Source organism: Stegostoma tigrinum, chromosome 3 (assembly GCF_030684315.1).
Source record: "Stegostoma tigrinum isolate sSteTig4 chromosome 3, sSteTig4.hap1, whole genome shotgun sequence".
NCBI lineage: Eukaryota > Metazoa > Chordata > Chondrichthyes > Orectolobiformes > Stegostomatidae > Stegostoma > Stegostoma tigrinum.
In genome coordinates this window covers 80,701,427-80,721,010 of record NC_081356.1, presented here as the reverse complement: position 1 = coordinate 80,721,010, position 19,584 = coordinate 80,701,427, and the positions used below count along the sequence as shown (strand labels likewise).

At 40.4% G+C, this 19,584-nt stretch overlaps 1 protein-coding gene across 8 annotated transcripts in view; it reads left to right on the top strand.

Moving 5' to 3' along the window:
• The window catches only part of fer (fer (fps/fes related) tyrosine kinase), a 277,908-nt gene that overhangs the window by 244,879 nt on the left and 13,445 nt on the right, over nucleotides 1-19,584 (top strand). For 6 of the 8 annotated variants that reach the window (XM_048526914.2, XM_059644701.1, XM_048526915.2 and 3 more), the window contains exons 17-19: nucleotides 241-395; nucleotides 3,480-3,602; nucleotides 15,480-18,476. In XM_048526914.2, coding sequence (XP_048382871.2) covers nucleotides 241-395; nucleotides 3,480-3,602; nucleotides 15,480-15,622 — 421 coding nt within the window. In that variant the 3' untranslated portion in view covers nucleotides 15,623-18,476. Of the gene's footprint in view, nucleotides 1-240; nucleotides 396-3,479; nucleotides 3,603-15,479; nucleotides 18,477-19,584 lie in introns of those variants that run through there. The other 2 variants (XR_007247151.2, XR_007247150.2) reach the window with 1 other exon arrangement.

Genomic DNA, 19,584 nt, shown 5'->3' with positions numbered 1-19,584 from the left:
TGAATATCAGGAAGCCAGTTAACTCTGAATTGAGTAAAACGTCCACCAAAAGGTTGCATATAATTGATTTGGTGAATAGAGATTGAATACTTGATGAAGATGGAAAATGATAACTTCTTTCAAAATGAGTAAAATCATGCTTGAATGAGGTAAGAAGTCTTGAGGATAATTGAATTAGAGTGGTATGCATTTTACCATCATTTATGAAGTTATTATTCATATATTTTATATCTTTAACAGAGACCTTGCTGCCAGGAACTGCCTTGTCGGTGAAAATAATGTTCTTAAAATCAGTGATTTTGGCATGTCAAGACAGGAAGATGATGGAATTTACTCATCATCTGGCTTGAAGCAGATTCCAATTAAATGGACAGCTCCAGAGGCTCTAAACTATGGTAAAAAAGTTATTTTATCTAACACAAATATTAAGCAGTATATTTTTATCATACTATTTATTTACACTGACTGAATAGGCAAAATTCTGTTACAGGTAGTTTGCTGATAATGCAGTAGTTGTGTTCTTGACCTCATGCTATATGAAATCCCCGTAGAAAATTGTGTTAAAGAGAAATCGCTGTAGAAAATCGCTATACTGTACAGCAGAAAGTTTGCGTTATCCAAACAGCGTCCACTATTCAACAATTGTGTTAACGTCAATTTGTATCAATGAAATGTGATATATCAGTACTACCTTTATTATTACATTTTATATTCTAGAATCTCTGTCAGCATTTTAGAGTTGTTAACTCATACAGCATGGAAACAGACCCTTCAGTCACACCGGTCCATACTAGCACAGTGACTCAGTGGTTAGCCCTGCTGGCTCACAGTGCCAGGAACCTGAGTTCGATTCCACCCTTAGGTTACTGTCTGTGTGGAGTTTGCACATTCTTCCTGTGTCTGCATGAGTTTCCTCCCGGTGCTTCGATTTCCTCCCACAGTCCAAAGATGTGCAGACTAGGTGGATTGGCCATGGTAAATTGCCCGTAGTGTTCAGGGATGTGTAGAGTAGGTGGGTTAAGGGGGGATGGGCCAGGGCGGGCTGCTCTGAGGGTAGGTGTGGACTTGTTGGGCCAAAGGGCCTGTTTCCACACTGTAAGGCTGCTGTGAAAAGTTTTGTGAAAATAATCCCAAAGTAAACTAGCCCCACCTGGCTGCATATCCATCCAAACTTTCCGATTCATGTAGTTAATCTGAGTCTGTAACACTGGTGTTTTCTCCTAAAAAATGTCAATGTGGCCTTGATGATTGTTACCATTATTCCTTTGTATGTGATTTCAACTGAATCATACTTTTTTGTTAAAGGGGAAACGATGTTATCACTAGATTATTAATCCAGAGATACAGAGGTAATGGTTTGGAGACCAGGCTCGAAGCCTGCCATGGCAGATGGTGGGATTTGAATTCAGTAATAATCTGGAATGAACTATCTAATGACCATAGATTTATTGACAATTGTCAGAAAAATGTATCTTGTTCACTAAATGTCATTTTGGGAACAAAACAGACATCCATAGCTGGTCTGGCATACATGTGACTGCAGACTCACAGCAACGTGGTTGTCTCTTTACTGGTCTCTTGGCATTTAGGGACGAGTCATAAATGCTGGCCTTGCTACTGACAGCCACGTCCCATGAATAAATAAAAAGAAAGTTCCTACAAGTTACACAGTAATGTGAAAGGTAATGTGTCATGGCTGTAAATAGGTGCCTGGGTGTTTAGAAACACTGGGAAGGAGAGAATTGTAATGGTATTGCTTCGAGAATTAGAGGTGTGATAGTTTGAACATGTGCTATATTTCCCAATTCAAATCAATGGATTCTGTGAATGGGGTGGTGCATTTTTTTTTGGACAGCAAATGGATTTCAGACTTTCTTTCAGTTCTTTGAGACAGTTAATCTGCATATGATGAGAAATCTGACAACATTCAGGGTCATTTGGTATTTTCGCTTAATGTGAGTCAGAAAATTAATGTCACTTGTCTCTAATTCACACAGTTGTGCTAATTACAGTAAAATCTCAAAAGCTTGAACAAAACACAACTGACGATATTGAATCTTTGTGAGAGAAAGTTTTCAAATGTTTCATTTTTGATTTGTTCAGAAATCCTTTTCCAATGAGAAAAGACAAATAAAATGTTTTATTAACTGAATATGTAATCAGTATTTTAAAGCTGCTCATATCAAATAATGATTTTTGAATTAAGTTACAATGGAACAAAGTTATGTGTAGGTTTCTTCCCTTCTGTGTCTGCTGGACAAGTCTTTCCTCTAAACTAAGAAAGTGAACCTCCAAAAAAATTCTGCATTTATTATGAAAAAAATGAACAAATACATCTTGTGTCTGCACCTCAAAAAAAGTCTATCTTTTCCCTGTATTGAAATAATTCTATTCTTCTATCACAGGAGAAGTGAATACTGCACATGTTCATACTATATAGTTTCCCTTCAGCTGACTAGGTTTTACATGTCTAGGCGAAATGATCAAAACCGGGCTTCCCAGAAGTGTAGAATCACGTGAAAACATTAGTAATGTAACCAGCCACAACTTGGGGTTGTTAATTTTAATCATGTTTTGAAATATGAAATATTTAACTTTTTATTATGTCCAAGCTTATTTCAATCATTTTGATTTTTGCAATCTCTTTTAGTGATATTTGATTTGTTCTGCTTCACCATATTACTCAAAACTTGTTAGGATTGTGCAAACAACAAAGGAAGCATCAGCTGTAAGGAAATTATTCCAAGCATCTAAACAAATCACCATAAAAAAAACCTTTCTTAAAAACCCTTCAGGATATCACCCTGCTTTTCCTTTAAGCTGTGTACTAACCACTGTAAATAAGATTTGAATAATAACATATATAAAAATGTCTGGATTAACCAAGAATTACTATTTGAGACTAAAATTTGCAGGCTTCAATTTACAGCATGCAACTTTTGCACAGCTTTGAAAACAGTTCACGACATAGAAACTATAAATTAATTCATCTGGTTAAGAAATTGTGAAGAGCTCCCCAACAGTATAGTTGTTTAGCACTTTTCTGCAACATTAGCTAATTACAGTAGGAGTACTCCAATCCACCTCTACTCCCAGGACTCTGGATAGAAAATATCATTCAGATTTCATGCTCTGGTTAAGCAGCCATCCCAGTGACCAGTAATCTGGAGTGAACTTTGGATGAGCAAGGATGACTTTGATTTTCTGTATATTCTAATTTACGCTTACATATGAAGGACAGTCAGCTAAACTTTGGTACTGAAGGAAAGAATTACATTGATCAAAAGTTGGAATCTTGACAATGAGAAAATAAGAACACTTTGCCCACCTTGCTATGCTACCTGATCATACCCAATTGCGTATGATGGACTTTTATCATAGGTTCAGATTTATCTATTTTTAATTAGTTTGTAAGACACAAACAATTGCAGTGCTTGAAATAAATGAAGGGATTTTTTGATATCAATATTCTGTCACAGGACGATACAGTTCAGAGAGTGATATTTGGAGCTATGGGATACTCTTGTGGGAGACATTCAGCTTAGGAGTGTGTCCGTATCCTGGAATGACCAATCAACAGGCACGAGAACAAGTTGAAAAAGGTACGCTTATCGTATTAACGCTAATATACAGATCTCAGAGTAACTTGAAGTTTGTATTACTACCTGCTATTTTTCTGTGAGGAAGTTCAACAGCACCTGAGGCTGAGTCACTTTTTTCTGTGTGATCAACAAATTTGACTATTGTGAGCCCTAGCCATATTTGTCAATGAAATTTTTTGCTATGCTATAGCAATAGTGCAAATTCTTTATTATCTCCGTGTGAATGTTGGTTATACTGCGGTCAGTTATTAGTTTCGACAAAACCCCAAAACAGATTAAACCTACTTCAAATCAACATTTTCTTTCAATTCCCACTCTTATCAATGATTTTACATTTTGCTACTATGAGATACGTAGTATTTTAACTTACCAACATGATGTGTGACATGAGACATTGTGAAATATCCATCACTTCTGGGCATAAAATGTCATTCTGAAGCAACAGACACTGGCCAAAATTTTATGCTGATAATGGTGACGAAACTCTGTTTGCCATCAATATTCTGACACTGGCTTCAGCATGTGCATTCATTTGGAAATCCAGAAGTTGCTGTCAGTGTTTTTGTAGGCCTGTGGTTTCTGCCACAGACTGTAATCAAGAGAAGAGCCATGAACAACTGAAAACCCTCACCTCTAGGTTGTTAGTCTTGATGTAAAATCCTTCAAAAATTTACATTTTGTGGATGAGTTTAAACCTTTGTTTAACAGTTTGCTGATTTCATAATTATTAATCATGGCCCTAACTGTCCTCAAAGCTGATTTTTTGTTTGTGGAATGTTAACTTTCAGTTTTTTTAAATTTTGGATTTGTTTAACCCAATAATTTATTTTCTGATCTGATATTTTAAATTAAAGGTGAGGAAATTCTGATCCTCAGTTACCTAGTTTGGTGCACATTTCAATGAAATTGACTGTTTACTTTGCTTGGCAACAGTTGATGTACACCTGGAGATCCCTGTGATTTTGTGCCAGATTAATACAGCCAGCGAAAAAGGAGAATCCTGCACCTTAGAAATAATTAAATTATTATGGGCAACTTTATTCAAGTTCATTGGTAACCGCATTTGATTTGCTGCTGACTACAAAATTGAAGCTTTTCTAGCCTTCTACAAACTGTTATTTTGTAATGATTTTTGTAATCTAGTCTAATCCCTGGTTGCTGCTAATGAGTATGAACTATTTGTAACATTGTTCAACCTCTTCTGTTCGGATACAACCTTTTAATCGCTCCCTTATTTCTATCATTCATCACGTATGTCACTAGACTTGTAACCAGAGGCTCAGGTTAGTGATTTGGGGACCTTGGTTCAAATCCCATTTAGCAGCTCATAAAACTTAAATCCATTTAATAAATCTAGAATTGAAAGTTGGTATCAGTAATAGTGACTATGAAACTATCATGGATTATTGTGAAAACCTATCTGGTTCACTAATATCCTAAAGGGAAGGAAATCTTCCTGATCCAGTCTGTCCTAGATGTAATTCCAAATCCACAACAATGTGATTGATTGACTCTCAATTCCCCTCTGAAATGGCCTAACAAGCCATTCATTTCAAAGACATTTAGGGTTAGGCAGTAATTTCTGGCCTTGCCAGAGATAACCACATCCCATCGAAAAAACACTTTTCACAGTGGTCCATTTTAAATTGAATCTACCTTTAAGTTGATGAACTTTACTTTGTTTGCTCATAGGTGCAAAATATGCCTGCAGCTAACCAATTTTTATTGACTGTGCCACCAACCAAAATGGAATGTTATGATCCTGGTTGATATAGCTTCTGAACAAGTCAGATTCCGGAATGAAATCTGGTTTGTTAGTTCAGATGTTCTTTTTCTTTTGACTTGGTGGTCATTTGTTGAAACATGGGTGCAAAAGGCTGCAGATTTTCTTTTTCATTTAATTTTAGTGTAATAAACTTTGCTTATTTTAAAAAAGAAAATAAGTTATATTAATATAGAACACAGTTCAGAAGATCTTAAGTGATACAGAAAAATAATATATCATTTATTCCCCAAAATCATCACTTTATGGTGTTTCAAATCCATTGAAATTACACTTGTATATTAAATCCTTAAGTTCGACTCAACTGATTTTCTGCTCTGTTCTTTGAACTGTGAAGTTCCGTTACATGAATAGTCACAAGACTGAGAGCTTAGAATTTCTCAGCCTTTTAATAATCTGGAAATTTCTAACCAAATACTCCTGATCTCAAGTTTCATACAAGCTAAACCTTCATACCAAGGTAAGTGAGCTTGCCCTGAGCTGTCCTATATACTTTTCTAGGAGAGACACTACATTTGTTTCTGATCCCAGTCAGGTCACCTCCAAAACTGCACTAAAAGCTTTCAGTCTCTGGGTTTTTCTAAGTTAGCATTAATCCTCGATTTATTCTAAACCAAAAGCTGCAAAGCCCAGAATATCAATAATCTTCCATTAATCCTCCGGGGTTTTACAGTCATCTTCCTGACATATCATGGATTAGGTCACAGTTCCAGGAGGCCCCTCCAAACTTGTTTTTTTTTAATCCTTCACAAATTTAACCAACATCCACATGCAACTAGTTTGAAATATAAACTCAAAATATGATATTTGTATATGTTAATCCCATCTCTTGTCACAACAGTGGGTAAAATTTTCCACAGTGTTGAGAGGCAGGAGCAACAGTGAGAAAGTTAAGAAAATACAACAAAACTGAAAAGCCATATTCTTAGCATTGACAAAAAGGAATTCTGATCTTTCTTTACCTAAGGATTTAAATAGCAATTGCTCAATCTTGCTGGTGACCACTTTGTTTTCAAGCATTGGCATCATCATATTTGTTAATGTAATTTCTAAGCAGCTTCCAAATCTTCCCTCCCTTGCCTACAAAACTAGACAATGCCAATTCCCAACTTAAAACTTGGAGATGTTAACCCAGTGGTGATAACTTGCCACTTTTTTCATCCAACTCCAGCGTCACCACTGTTGCTCTGTATAAGCGCTGCCCTCTTCCACTCTTCTAATGTGTGTGTGGATATTGCTAAACACTACATCATCATGGCTACTTTCAGAACAACTCTTGCACACTTCCATCCATTTAGGATTTCATTTTTGAGCTCAGGATCATGTGTGCCTTGCATGATTTTGCCGGATTACATTGGCTGAAGTGACGTATGTGCATCTCATGAATGTTATAGTTTTTAGCTTATTTCCTCAATACTCCCTCACTTCATGTTGAATTGAACACTGCTGCTTCTCTGAGTGGTATTGCTTATTCACAGAATCACAAATTGTTTTACAGAGGAGAAGGAGACCATTCAGCCCATCATGTCTGTACTAGTTTTCTGAGCATTCCTTCCTTTTCCCTATAACACTGTTACATTTATTTCTATTTAAATAAACAGCCAGTGCCTTTGTGAATACGTCAGTCAAATCTGCCTCATCACACTTCCAGACAGGACATTTGAAACATTAACTGCATTTAGTGTGAAAAGTTCTTCCTTATCTCACTTCTAATTTTGTACTGTTCACTTTAAAACTCTGCCGTCTGATACTTGATCTGTTTGAGAGGAGACCTGTCCAGACACATTATTTTGAAACCATCTATCAACTGTCATCTTAGACTTCTCTCCTAGGAAAATAGTCCCAATTCCTCCAACCCTTCCTCATAACTGAAGTTTCTCATCCCTGGAACTGCTCGCATAAACCTTTTCAACCTTCTCTGCAATGTGTTCTCATTCTTGCAATACTTCAGTAGCCAGAACTTTTCCCATACTTCCAGGTGACATCTAATTAGTGTCTTTTACAAGTTCAGCATGACATCCCTGATCTTCTAGCCTGTGTCCCTACTTATGAAGCCTCGATTGCCATATGCTGTATTAACAACTCTCTCCTCTTTTTCTGCCATTATTAATGACTTGTGCATATATATGTCCAGGACTTTGTGTTCCTGCTTGTCTTCTATATTGTGGTGCCTCCCCATGTTTTTAGTACCACACTGCATTACTTCACACTTCTCCACATTAAACTTTGTCTGCCACCTATCTACATATTTCGCCACATAAAACTATATACAGTACTCCAGACACACCCTCACCAACACCCTGTATTGTTGGAATAATACTTTCTTATTTTTAAGGCCAAAATTTCATCTACTTCTTAATTACTTGCTGCTACTTAATCACTGATCCAATAAACTCTGTTTCCTAGTATGAATTCATCCATAATCATATCACCTTGGAATTACCTCCTTAACGTCTTTCAAGTAACAGTGTCTTTTGGGGTAGGCTTCTGTCCACCATAAGTTGGACAATAGCGACCAAGTAAGGCTTTCCCTGACTCACTGGGAGGGGACCTGTGAAATCAATTTATAATTGCTTCCATGATCCGTTTAGTCAGGATTGGAATGACATGGAACCTTGACTTGTCTTTTCAAATTGATTTGGGCACATACCAGGCATTGCCGATATTTTTGCTGCATCTCTTCCTATATCATCAGCATCTAACCATTCTCCCACACCGGCCCTCCTTTAAATGATGTGCACTTTTGAGTATGTTTTCATGAGGTTATGTTGAGCAGAATGTGGTGCTACCACATTTTGGGGTCTTGCTAGATGCCATTTGGCACCTTCTATTACTCCTTGTTCTTCCCATTGCTTTATTTCCTCTTCTATATCCCTGTGTAAATTTAGCATATTTATCCCTCTGGCCTCATTGTTGCTGTTGCTACCTGATGCTCAGGACTTGTTGTGACTGCCTTTGTAGCTGTCTGAGCTGTGTGTTGGTTACCCAGTTGAACGGAGGCTGTTCCCTCCTGATGCACCTTGATTTTATCACAGTGCTGTAATAGCCCCACTTATGCTTTAACTATTGTTTCAACTTAGTGTTACCATCTAATATATAAAATCCAAAAGGTTTACCGACTGTCTATGTAAATGTTAGCTTGCAATCTGCCAATGTAGTATACTATATCCACTGTACCTGGTGGGGCTACCTCTACATTGGGGAAACCAAGCGGAGGCTTGGGGACTGCTTTGCAGAACACCTCCGCTCGGTTTGCAATAAACAACTGCACCTCCCAGTCGCAAACCATTTTAACTCCCCCTCCCATTCCTTAGACGACATGTCCATTATGGACCTCCTGCAGTGCCACAATGATGCCACCCGAAGATTGCAGGAACAGCAACTCATATTCTGCTTGGGAACCCTGCAGCTCAATGTATCAATGTGGACTTCACCAGCTTCAAAATCCCCCCCTCCCCCCACTGCATCCCAAAACTAGACCAGCTTGTCCCCACTTCCCTAACCTGTTCTTCCTCTCACCTATCCCCTCCTCCCACCTCAAGCCGCACCTCCATTTCCTACCTACTAATCTCATCCCGCCTCCTTGACCTGTCCGTCCTCCCCAGACTGACCTATCGCCTCCCGACCTCCCCACCTATACACTCCTCTCCACCTATCTTCTCCTCTATCCATCTTCGGTCCGCCTCCCCCTCTCTCCCTATTTATTTCAGAACCCTCTTCCCATCCCCCTCTCTGATGAAGGGACTAGGCCCGAAACGTCAGCTTTTGTGCTCCTGAGATGCTGCTTGGCCTGCTGTGTTCATCCAGCTTCACACTTTGTTATCTACTATCTGTCTGTGATGGTATTGTCCACAGAGAGATTACTTGACTGAAAAAATTCTCTTTTTAACTTTCCTTAAAGTACACGGTGCATCCAAATTGTGGATATTTCTTATTGTTCATATTAATTGTCCAATGCTTTCAAAATAAAGCATGGTTACAGTTTGTCTTCTTATGAATCTGGCAATCATCTTAACAATAGAAATCAAATGATTGTACTTGAATGCGGGCACTAATATTTTTGTGCGCATTTATCCTTTGCATCTTGGTGTTTAGACATTACACAATTCCATATTCAAATAAACTACTGTTGAGAACTACATTTTACATGTGTGTAATTTCAATTCATCCTTTGACTAATTTCCAAGAATGTTGGCACCTGTCCAGGAATGTCAAATAAGGGAAGGTGCCTCATTTCACTCAGTCATTTATTTTACCTGTGTGCATGACCTATCCCCTGCCACGTGATTTTGGCCTCAGTCTTTTGTGAATGGTTCCGGAGCTGTATGACCTCTCTGTAAGGCTTCTTTTGCTTTTCTCATCTAATGCATTCCTGCCTTGCAGTATAGATCTGCATTCTCGTCCACTACCTATTGTTTTGAGTCCTCCTTCAAATTCTTTGCATCTCATCCATACCTGATTGGTACAGCTCTCTGGCTTGACTACAGGTGGTAAATTAAAACATGCTGAACCAAATGCAATGAAAGGGATATGATTCAGTATGTTGTGTCCCATATTATCTTTGTTTCCCTCAGTCTTTGTAGGCATTGTCTGTTCTTTGCCCAAGGTCTTTGATAGTTAATAACCTTGACTCTCTGGATGCCTTTTTTGTTAGTTCTTGTTTTACTTATTAACAACTATGTGGCTAAAGCCTTAACTCTTACTAATTTAACTTTTAATTAACTATTAATTCAACTTTTCAGTATGTAAATTGCCGTGGGGTGGCATGATGGCTGAGTAGTTAGTGGTTCTGCCTCACAACACTGGGTTTGATTCCACCCTTGGGCGACTGTCTGTGTGCAGTTTCCACATTCTCCCTGTGTATATATAGGTTTCCTCTGGGTGCTCTGGATTCCTCCCACAGTCCAAAGATATGCAGGTTAGGTCGATTGGTCATGCTAAATTGCTGGTGGTGTCCAGGGATGTGCAAACTAGGTGAATTAATGATGGGAAATGCAGGGGTACGGGTATGGGTCTGGGTGGGCTGCTGTTTGGAGGGTCACTCTAAGGATTCTATGATTTGGTGTGTAAAAGTCAAAGAGGACCAACCCTTAGTAGGATCAAGGTGGACTCAGTCAGTCTCACGGTGTTACCGCATTTATTCAAGTGCTTCATCCAATCTTAATCCAGGGGTTTGGTCACAGTCAGTCAGATATTTAGAATCATGGAATCCACACCGTGTGAAAAGAGGCCATTCAGCGTCCACATCAACCCTCCCAAAGAACATCTCATCTAGAACCCTATCCCATCCCATAACCCCATATTTACAATGGCTAACCCACCTAGCCTGCACACCACTGGACATTACAGACAATTTACCCTGGCCAATCTGCTAAACCTTGGTCTGAGCAGAGTCCAAGTATCACTCTCCTCACAATCTGAGGACTGGGCCATTGTCAGTACTTCAGGTCACCTGCAACTGATCCAGAGATTACAGATACATTGATTGGGAACTGTGCCCAGTTGGGTAACATATCGAAAAAGTTTGAGCATCAGGTGAAGCGAGCTTTTTCACTCTCCTATACAGCAGCGACACAAGTGATGTTTGACGCTAACAGAAGTTCTGTCTATCTCACAGATGAGTAATCTGGTTTATAATTGTCCATGCTGACATGATGCTTGAAGTGTAGGCTGTATGTCTCAAGGGCATATCCCTTCAACTCTTTGCAACAGGCAAGGTATTAACCATACCCAATCAGTCCATCTGATATCCAACATTATATCCGATCCTGCAATCGGACATTTACAATGTAATTCTGACTTTGCAAAGAATTAGGTTAACAGTGTACTCAACAAAATAGTTGACATCATTCTCCTGACTAATTAATCAAGACATACCTTGATCAATCAGAGTCAACTTGTCTAGTTTAAACTTTAAACAAAGCTTGACAGTTAACTGACAATAGTCATCTAATGGGTGTATTCTCCACACTAATTACTGTACTCAAAAGCCCATCTATCAACCAGTTGGCATTCTCATGCACAGAATTCTTTTTGTATTACCTTGGTATTCTTGAAAATTGTCCAATTGCAGTTAGTATATGACCACTATGGTGAAGAGAATTTACTACAAAAGTAAGGAGGTAATGCTTCAGTTATTCAGGACATTGCTGAGACCACATCTGGAACACTGTGTGCACTATTGTAGAAGGGATGTTGCCTCGTATAATCTTGTATTAGAAGTCACCGTTTAAAAATAAAGGGTTGCCCTTTCAAGACAGGTGAGACTTTTTTCCCCTCACAGAGGGTTGAGTCTTTGGAACTATCTTCTTTAAAAGATGATGGAAGGAGAGTTCTGAATATTTTTAGGTCAGAGATAGATAGAAAGACAGATAGACAGACTTGCACCTCATTGCTCATCAAGAATCTGTCAGAGGTAGGTGGGAATGTAGGATACTCGAATCATGTATGATCTTATTGAATAGTAGAAGACTCGGGTGAACGGCAAAGGCTTACCCCTGCTCCCAATTCTTTTATGTATGTTCAGATGTTTCTATTTATACAAGTTGTCAGAATTAAGCTCCTTTTTATCAAGAAAACCCCTTTTGCTGTCAAACAATGATTGCCCTCCTCAAAACTAACTTTTACATTTAACATTTAACAAGAAGGGCCCAGACCCGAAACATCAGCTTTCCTGCTCCTCTGATGCTGCCTGGCCTGCAGTGTTCATCCAGCTCCACACCTTGTTACCTCAGACTCCAGCATCAGCAGTTCCTACTATCCCTAACTTCTAGTTAATTTTTGTTTCTATCATCTCTCAAATTCACACATTAAAACATGGCCTCAAATACTGAGAACATAGCACAAAGTAATATTAAGTCATTAAACATAAAGACATATAGATCCTTCCCTCTGTTTAATTTCCTGGCCCTCTTAAAATATTGCTTGGATGTTTTTACCTGACTCAAATAAGCTACTTCACCAAGTGTTTAATTTTCAGGTGTCAAAATTAATGGATAGCTACTCTCTCTAGAAATATTTGTCTAGTTGAAAAAGGGATCAGTGTCTATCCTAACAAAATGATACCAAACAGAAAGAAACTTGTGATAATGGGACCTGCAGATGCTGGAGAATCCAAAATAATAAAATGTGAGGCTGGATGAACACAGCAGGCCCAGCAGCATCTCAGGAGCACAAAAGCTGACGTTTCGGGCCTAGACCCTTCATCAGAGAGGGGGATGGGGTGAGCGTACTGGAATAAATAGGGAGAGAGGGGGAGGCGGACCGAAGATGGAGAGGAGAGTATAGGTGGGGAGGTAGGGAGGGTGTTAGGTCAGTCCAGGGACGACGGACAGGTCAAGGAGGTGGGATGAGGTTAGTAGGTAGGAGATGGAGGTGCGGCTTGGGGTGGGAGGAAGGGATGGGTGAGAGGAAGGACAGGTTGGACTGGTTTTGGGATGCAGTGGGTGGAGGGGAAGAGCTGGACTGGTTGTGTGGTGCAGTGGGGGGAGGGGACGAACTGGGCTGGTTTTGGGATGTGGTGGGGGAAGGGGAGATTTTGAAGCTGGTGAAGTCCACATTGATACCATTGGGCCGCTGGGTTCCCAAGCGGAATATGAGTTGCTGTTCCTGCAACCTTCGGGTGGCATCATTGTGGCACTGCAGGACGCCCATGATGGACATGTCATCTAAAGAATGGGAGGGGGAGTGGAAATGGTTTGCGACTGGGAGGTGCAGTTGTTTATTGCGAACCGAGCGGAGGTGTTCTGCAAAGCGGTCCCCAAGCCTCCGCTTGGTTTCCCCAATGTAGAGGAAGCCACACCGGGTACAGTGGATGCGGTATACCACATTGGCAGATGTGCAGGTGAACCTCTGCTTAATGTGGAAAGTCATCTTGGGGCCTGGGATCGGGGTGAGGGAGGAGGTGTGGGGGCAAGTGTAGCATTTCCTGCGGTTGCAGGGCAAGGTGCCGGGTGTGGTGGAGTTGGAGGGCAGTGTGGAGCGAACAAGGGAGTCACGGAGAGAGTGGTCTCTCCGGAAAGCAGACGGGTGAGGATGGGAAAATGTCTTGGGTGGTGGGGTCGGATTGTAGATGGCGGAAGTGTCGGAGGATGATGCGTTGTATCCAGAGGTTGGTGGGGTGGTGTGTGAGAACGAGGGGTATCCTGTTTGGGCGGTTGTGGCGGGGGCGGGGTGTGAGGGATGTGTTGCGGGAAATGCGGGAGATGCGGTCAAGGGCGTTCTCGACCACTGTGGGGGGAATGTTGCGATTCTTGAAGAACTTGGACTTCTGGGATGTGCGGGAGTGGAATGCCTCATCGTGGGAGCAGAAGCGGCGGAGGCGGAGGAATTGGGAATAGGGGATGGAATTTTTGCAGGAGGGTGGGTGGGAGGGGGTGTATTCTAGGTAGCTGTGGGAGTCGGTGGGCTTGAAATGGACATCAGTAACAAGCTGGTTGCCTGAGATGGAGACTGAGAGATCCAGGAGAGTGAGGGATGTGCTGGAGATGGCCCAGGTGAACTGAAGGTTGGGGTGGAAGGTGTTGGTGAAGTGGATGAACTGTTCGAGCTCCTCTGGGGAGTAAGAGGCGGCGCGGCTACAGTCATCAATGTAACGGAGGAAGAGGTGGGGTTTGGGACCTGTGTAGGTGGCCATGGGCACCCGCATGGGCCCCAGCTATGCCTGCCTCTTTGTAGGTTACGTGGAACAGTCCCTCTTCCGCACCTACACAGGCCCCAAACCCCACCTCTTCCTCCATCTCATGCAACCAGCCTGTTACTGATGTCCGTTTCAAGCCCACCGACTCACACAGCTACCTAGAATACACCTCCTCCCACCCACCCTCCTGCAAAAATTCCATCCCCTATTCACAATTCCTCCACCTCTGCCGCATCAGCTCCCACGATGAGGCATTCCACTCCCGCACATCCCAGATGTCCAAGTTCTTCAAGGACCGCAACATTCCCCCCACAGTGGTCGAGAACGCCCTTGACCGCGTCTCCCGCATTTCCCGCAACACATCCCTCACACCCCACCACCCAAGACATTTTCCCATCCCCACCCCTGTCTGCTTTCCGGAGAGACCACTCTCTCCGTGACTCCCTTGTTCGCTCCACACTGCCCTCCAACCCCACCACACCCGGCACCTTGCCCTGCAACCGCAGGAAATGCTACACTTGCCCCCACACCTCCTCCCTCACCCCGATCCCAGGCCCCAAGATGACTTTCCACATTAAGCAGAGGTTCACCTGCACATCTGCCAATGTGGTATACCGCATCCACTGTACCCGGTGTGGCTTCCTCTACATTGGGGAAACCAAGCGGAGGCTTGGGGACCGCTTTGCAGAACACCTCCGCTCGGTTCGCAATAAACAACTGCACCTCCCAGTCGCAAACCATTTCCATTTCCCCCTCCCATTCTTTAGATGACATGTCCATCATGGGCCTCCTGCAGTGCCACAGTGATGCCACCCAAAGGTTGCAGGAACAGCAACTCATATTCCGCTTGGGAACCCTGCAGCCCAATAGTATCAATGTGGACTTCACCAGCTTCAAAATCTCCCCTTCCCCCACCGCATCCCAAAACCAGCCCAGTTCATCCCCTCCCCCCACTGCACCACACAACCAACCCAGCTCTTCCCCTCCACCCACTGCATCCCAAAACCAGTCCAACCAGTCTCTGCCTCCCTAACCTGTTCTTCCTCTCACCCATCCCTTCCTCCCACCCCAAGCCGCACCTCCATCTCCTACCTACTAACCTCATCCCACCTCCTTGACCTGTCCATCGTCCCTGGACTGACCTATCCCTTCCCTACCTCCCCACCTATCTTCTTTTCTCTCCATCTTCGGTCCGCCTCCCCCTCTCTCCCTATTTATTCCAGAACCCTCACCCCATCCCCCTCTCTGATGAAGGGTCTAGGCCCGAAACATCAGCTTTTGTGCTCCTGAGATGCTGCTGGGCCTGCTGTGTTCGTCCAGCCTCACATTTTATTATCTTAGAAAGAAACTTGTGCCCTGTAAAGAGCACTATTGTACTCAAGTTGCCTGAAAACATTGGAGTAGTGCAACAAGAGAAGAGAATTGTCGCTTTAAAAATGTTTTTAAACTATTTCAGGTTACAGAATGTCACCACCGCAGAAATGTCCAGAGGAAATATATACCATAATGCTGAAATGCTGGGAATATAAACCAGAAAATCGACCAAATTTCAGTGATGTGTCCAAAGAACTCTTGTGCATCAAGAAGAAGATAACGTAGTAACACAAGGTGTAAATGCTGACTGTAGGAAATTCACTATTCAGTTATTGCAAAACATCAGGAGTCATACAGTACCATTTTTGCTCCAATATATTGTATTTAATGTGACATACGTTTGTTATATTGCATCAGCATTTTTTTTTGTTGCAACTTTAAGTATTTCTTTCCTGTTTTGTTTTATGCCCGTAAGAATTTGTAAGGTATATCAAGGAGAAAAGGCTTCTCAAAGCATTAAAAAAAATTGCGAAAACACACACCTAATTAAGAAGCAAAGTTCCCTGGTTGCCATTTTCATAAAATGTAAATATAGCACATCTGTTTATGGTATGTTTATTTGGTGCTATTGAAATGCAGTACAAGATTTTCTGTGGCGCTGACCCCAAAGCTGATGATTTTAAATTACTGTTGTCAGACTCAAAAATATTTACTATAGACGACCAGGAAAATATGTTCCTGAGACAGTGATTGTTTCCACATATTTTCAAGAGCACTGAACTGGCCAGATTGACCATATACCAGCAAGACATTTCTCTAATTGTTTGCTTCAATGATCACTTACGTACACAATTTTTTGGGTTGCTATTATTGAAGACATCAAGATCAGCCTTCTGTGATGTGTTTGAGATTCCAAAGTACTGTACTGTACTGTACAGTGCAAGTACTCTCGCTTTTTTAAATGAAAAACATTAACACTTTTTTGTTTACTTCAGTTTTGAAATCTGTGATCTTATTGAATTCAAAATGCACCTTGACGTCTGACTACTGAAATATTTAAATATCTTGCCAGCAGTAGGCACTTGACCAAGGTTTAGCAGGAATCACATTGTTTTGCTGTCCGTATGTTGATGTGAATAAGTTAACCCTTTGAATATGTCTCCATATGGATGTCTCCAGCTTTCAGATAGTCTGAAATAATTATTTCCTCTAATTTCTAATGACAAATTGAAATAGGATCAGAGAAGCGTGCCAGATGCTGATTCTTGTGTTATTTCTCAGCAATAACCTTCCAAATTTGAAGTATTGATTTTAATGATAGAATATACTTTCAACACTCAAAAGATCTGACAGAAGCTTAATAGCTAGATGTATTTTGTCTTATCACAGTTTAGAAAGGACCACTTCGTGTCCAGATTCAGTGATGACATACGCACCAATTTTGGTTAAATTGTACATATCCTATCATTATCGAGGCGCCTTAGGTTCATATGCATGCTAAAGCAACAAAATCCTCCATAACTAGCATTTGTTGCTGACGTGTAGGCATGTCCTGACAGAGTGCAAAATCGAGTGGAGAGCATTCTGCGGGAATGGGTTTCATCAGCTGCATTGCTGAGGCAAAGTTTTCAATGTGAAATAATGTGGCCAGCACATTGACACCCACTTTTGACATGAATGTGAGCATTAAATGATCACAATAGACCTTGAGAAAGGGCCTGTAATGAAATATGCTGTCTCAAAGCATAATATGTTTAGATTTCTGATGTAGCGTTTCATGGTTGGTTCCAATTTATATTTTTCACATTGTCACATTGTTGAAAATAATGCTCTGATAAAGGATCACTAGTGTGACAGTGAATCAGCCTCATTCATTCACTAGATTCACAGTTGGATCCCGTGTTTCACTAATCGTGGATTGTTACATGTTTGCCCGTTTCTGAATCCTTTTCTAAAATTTTGATTGAAGATGATTATAGTGCATCTAATCTGTGTATTTGGAATGTATGACTAAAGCCAAACTGATTTGCAGGAAGAAACGTGAAACAAATTGAAATCCTCTGTTGTGAATCATGATTTTAATGGCAATGTTTGCAAGAGTCCCAGCTGTTTAGTTTAATATTTCCATGGTTTTGTTTTTCAGATTTGTTTACAAAGTATGAACTGATGTATCAGTTTGTTTGATATGTTTAGTCAATTTTGATTTTTGTTGAGTTTAGAACTTGCAGAAAATAGTACAATTTACAGTACTGCTAGAACTAAGCCCATCTTGTAAACAGCAGTACAATATGTAGGAATTTTATGGGTACAGATGTGAGGTTAGACTTGTGTTGACAGAAACTAAACAAGCTGTGCTTTGTATATTTTAAGTACTTTGCGCAGCATGTATTTCATAACATTGTTTAACAAAGTTTCTACTGATTTTATTTGATGTGTTGTAGCCTATCCATTGCAAATGCTTTTGTTCCAAAAACCAATCAAGTTTATGTTTATGCACAAGTCCACAGACAGTAAATATTTGCCTGCATTTTGGTGCTTTAAAGCAAAATCAGCATTAAGAATGGACAATAGATGTATGGCAAGTTCCACACAAAATGTTTGTGCTCTAAGAATGTTAAATATTTACAGGATTGTTGGTATTTTCAAACTGGTGAAGTGAGTGCTACAGCAGAGTTTCAGCTTTATTGGTAAGTTGTGCTGTCATAATACAGTTGTTTCTTTGCAAACTGAGTATTGTTACTGTAAAGTCAGTAAATTTATTGGGTTTGAGAAATGGTTTTGTTGTGAAAATAATTTCTGATTGACCAAAACTGCAGTAAGGAGGCTTTGATTTTATCATGAATACTGTACTACTACATCATGCTTCCATTCTGGAGTGGTGGGTGAACAACGTCTTAAAGTAAATGTTCAGTCCATGATACCAGCCGAGTAGCCACTTTTGAACTGCCTGAATGGCATAATTTTAACAAGGCTGCTACTAAGTTAACTGCTTTTAAATATATTTAAATTTACATTCCGAATTCCATAATAAGCCCATCATAGAATTAAACTCAGAGCTAATAGGAACTGCACTTGCTGGAGAATCCGAGATAACATGTAGAGCTGGATGACCACAGCAGGCCAAGCAGCATCTTAGGAACAAAAAAGCTGACGTTTCGGGATGAAGGGTCTAGGCCCGAAACGTCAGCTTTTCTGCTCCTAAGATGCTGCTTGGCCTGCTGTGTTCATCTAGCTCCACACCTTGTTATCATAGAATTAAACTGTGTACTCTGAACTTCATGTGACATTTTATAGCAATAAAATGTTTTTAAATATCTACAGCATTAGAATCCTAAGCAAAATGCTGTGTTCTGTCGTAGAATTGTCTAGTGAGAACTTAAGTAGTCTCATGAACAGGTAAAAATATTTTTAATAGATGGGACTGATTTTGTTTAAAATTTGTAAAGATTGTTGAAATTTTAATTGGGGGAAATAGTAAACATTAAGTGGAGAAGAAAGGTTTGGGAGATTGCATATCAGAGTGCCACACATGTTCCATAATATGTCACTGTTCAGATGCATATGATTTTTTTCAATCTTTTGTTTTGAGTGGTACAGGAAATTAATGCAGTGATCTCTCAACAAAGCCACCTAAAGCTGAAGCCAAGCCAAATTAATGAATAAAAGCTTTCCTGTATATGCTGTCTAAATGCCTTTATGTAGCATGAGTTTGAAGTGCACCTTTATTCTGGTTAGCACAAATCCAAATATTTTAGCATCAATACTATTGTGTTCATTTAACAAAATTACAAAGAATAGACCTGCCCTTTCTCCTGATGTACATGTGACCATATATAAAAACAGTGCTTTGGCTTTTTTTAATCAGTGTTTCAATGTAAAGATTAATCTCAACTAATATCCCATTATTCTCCGATTTCATGCTGCCATAAGACAAATGACGATAAGCCTTCAATTTTCTGATCTGTGCCATACATATTGCTTTTATGTGAAGAAAATAGTTGTTCTCTGCCATTAAACTTGTAAACCCTGCCAGTAACAATGAGTGAAACATCAAATTGTGCTGTGCTTTTCAAAAGCTCCAGTTGTGTGCCAGAATAAAGACTGAAATTTTGATTTTTGTTAATATATAAAAGTGCACCTTTTCTTTTTCCAATGTTAAGCTTCTGTTTTTAAAGAAAAGACATTTTCAACACTGGAACTAAGTGATTCTTTTAAATGCCTTTGACAGAAAGTTTAAGACTAAAATA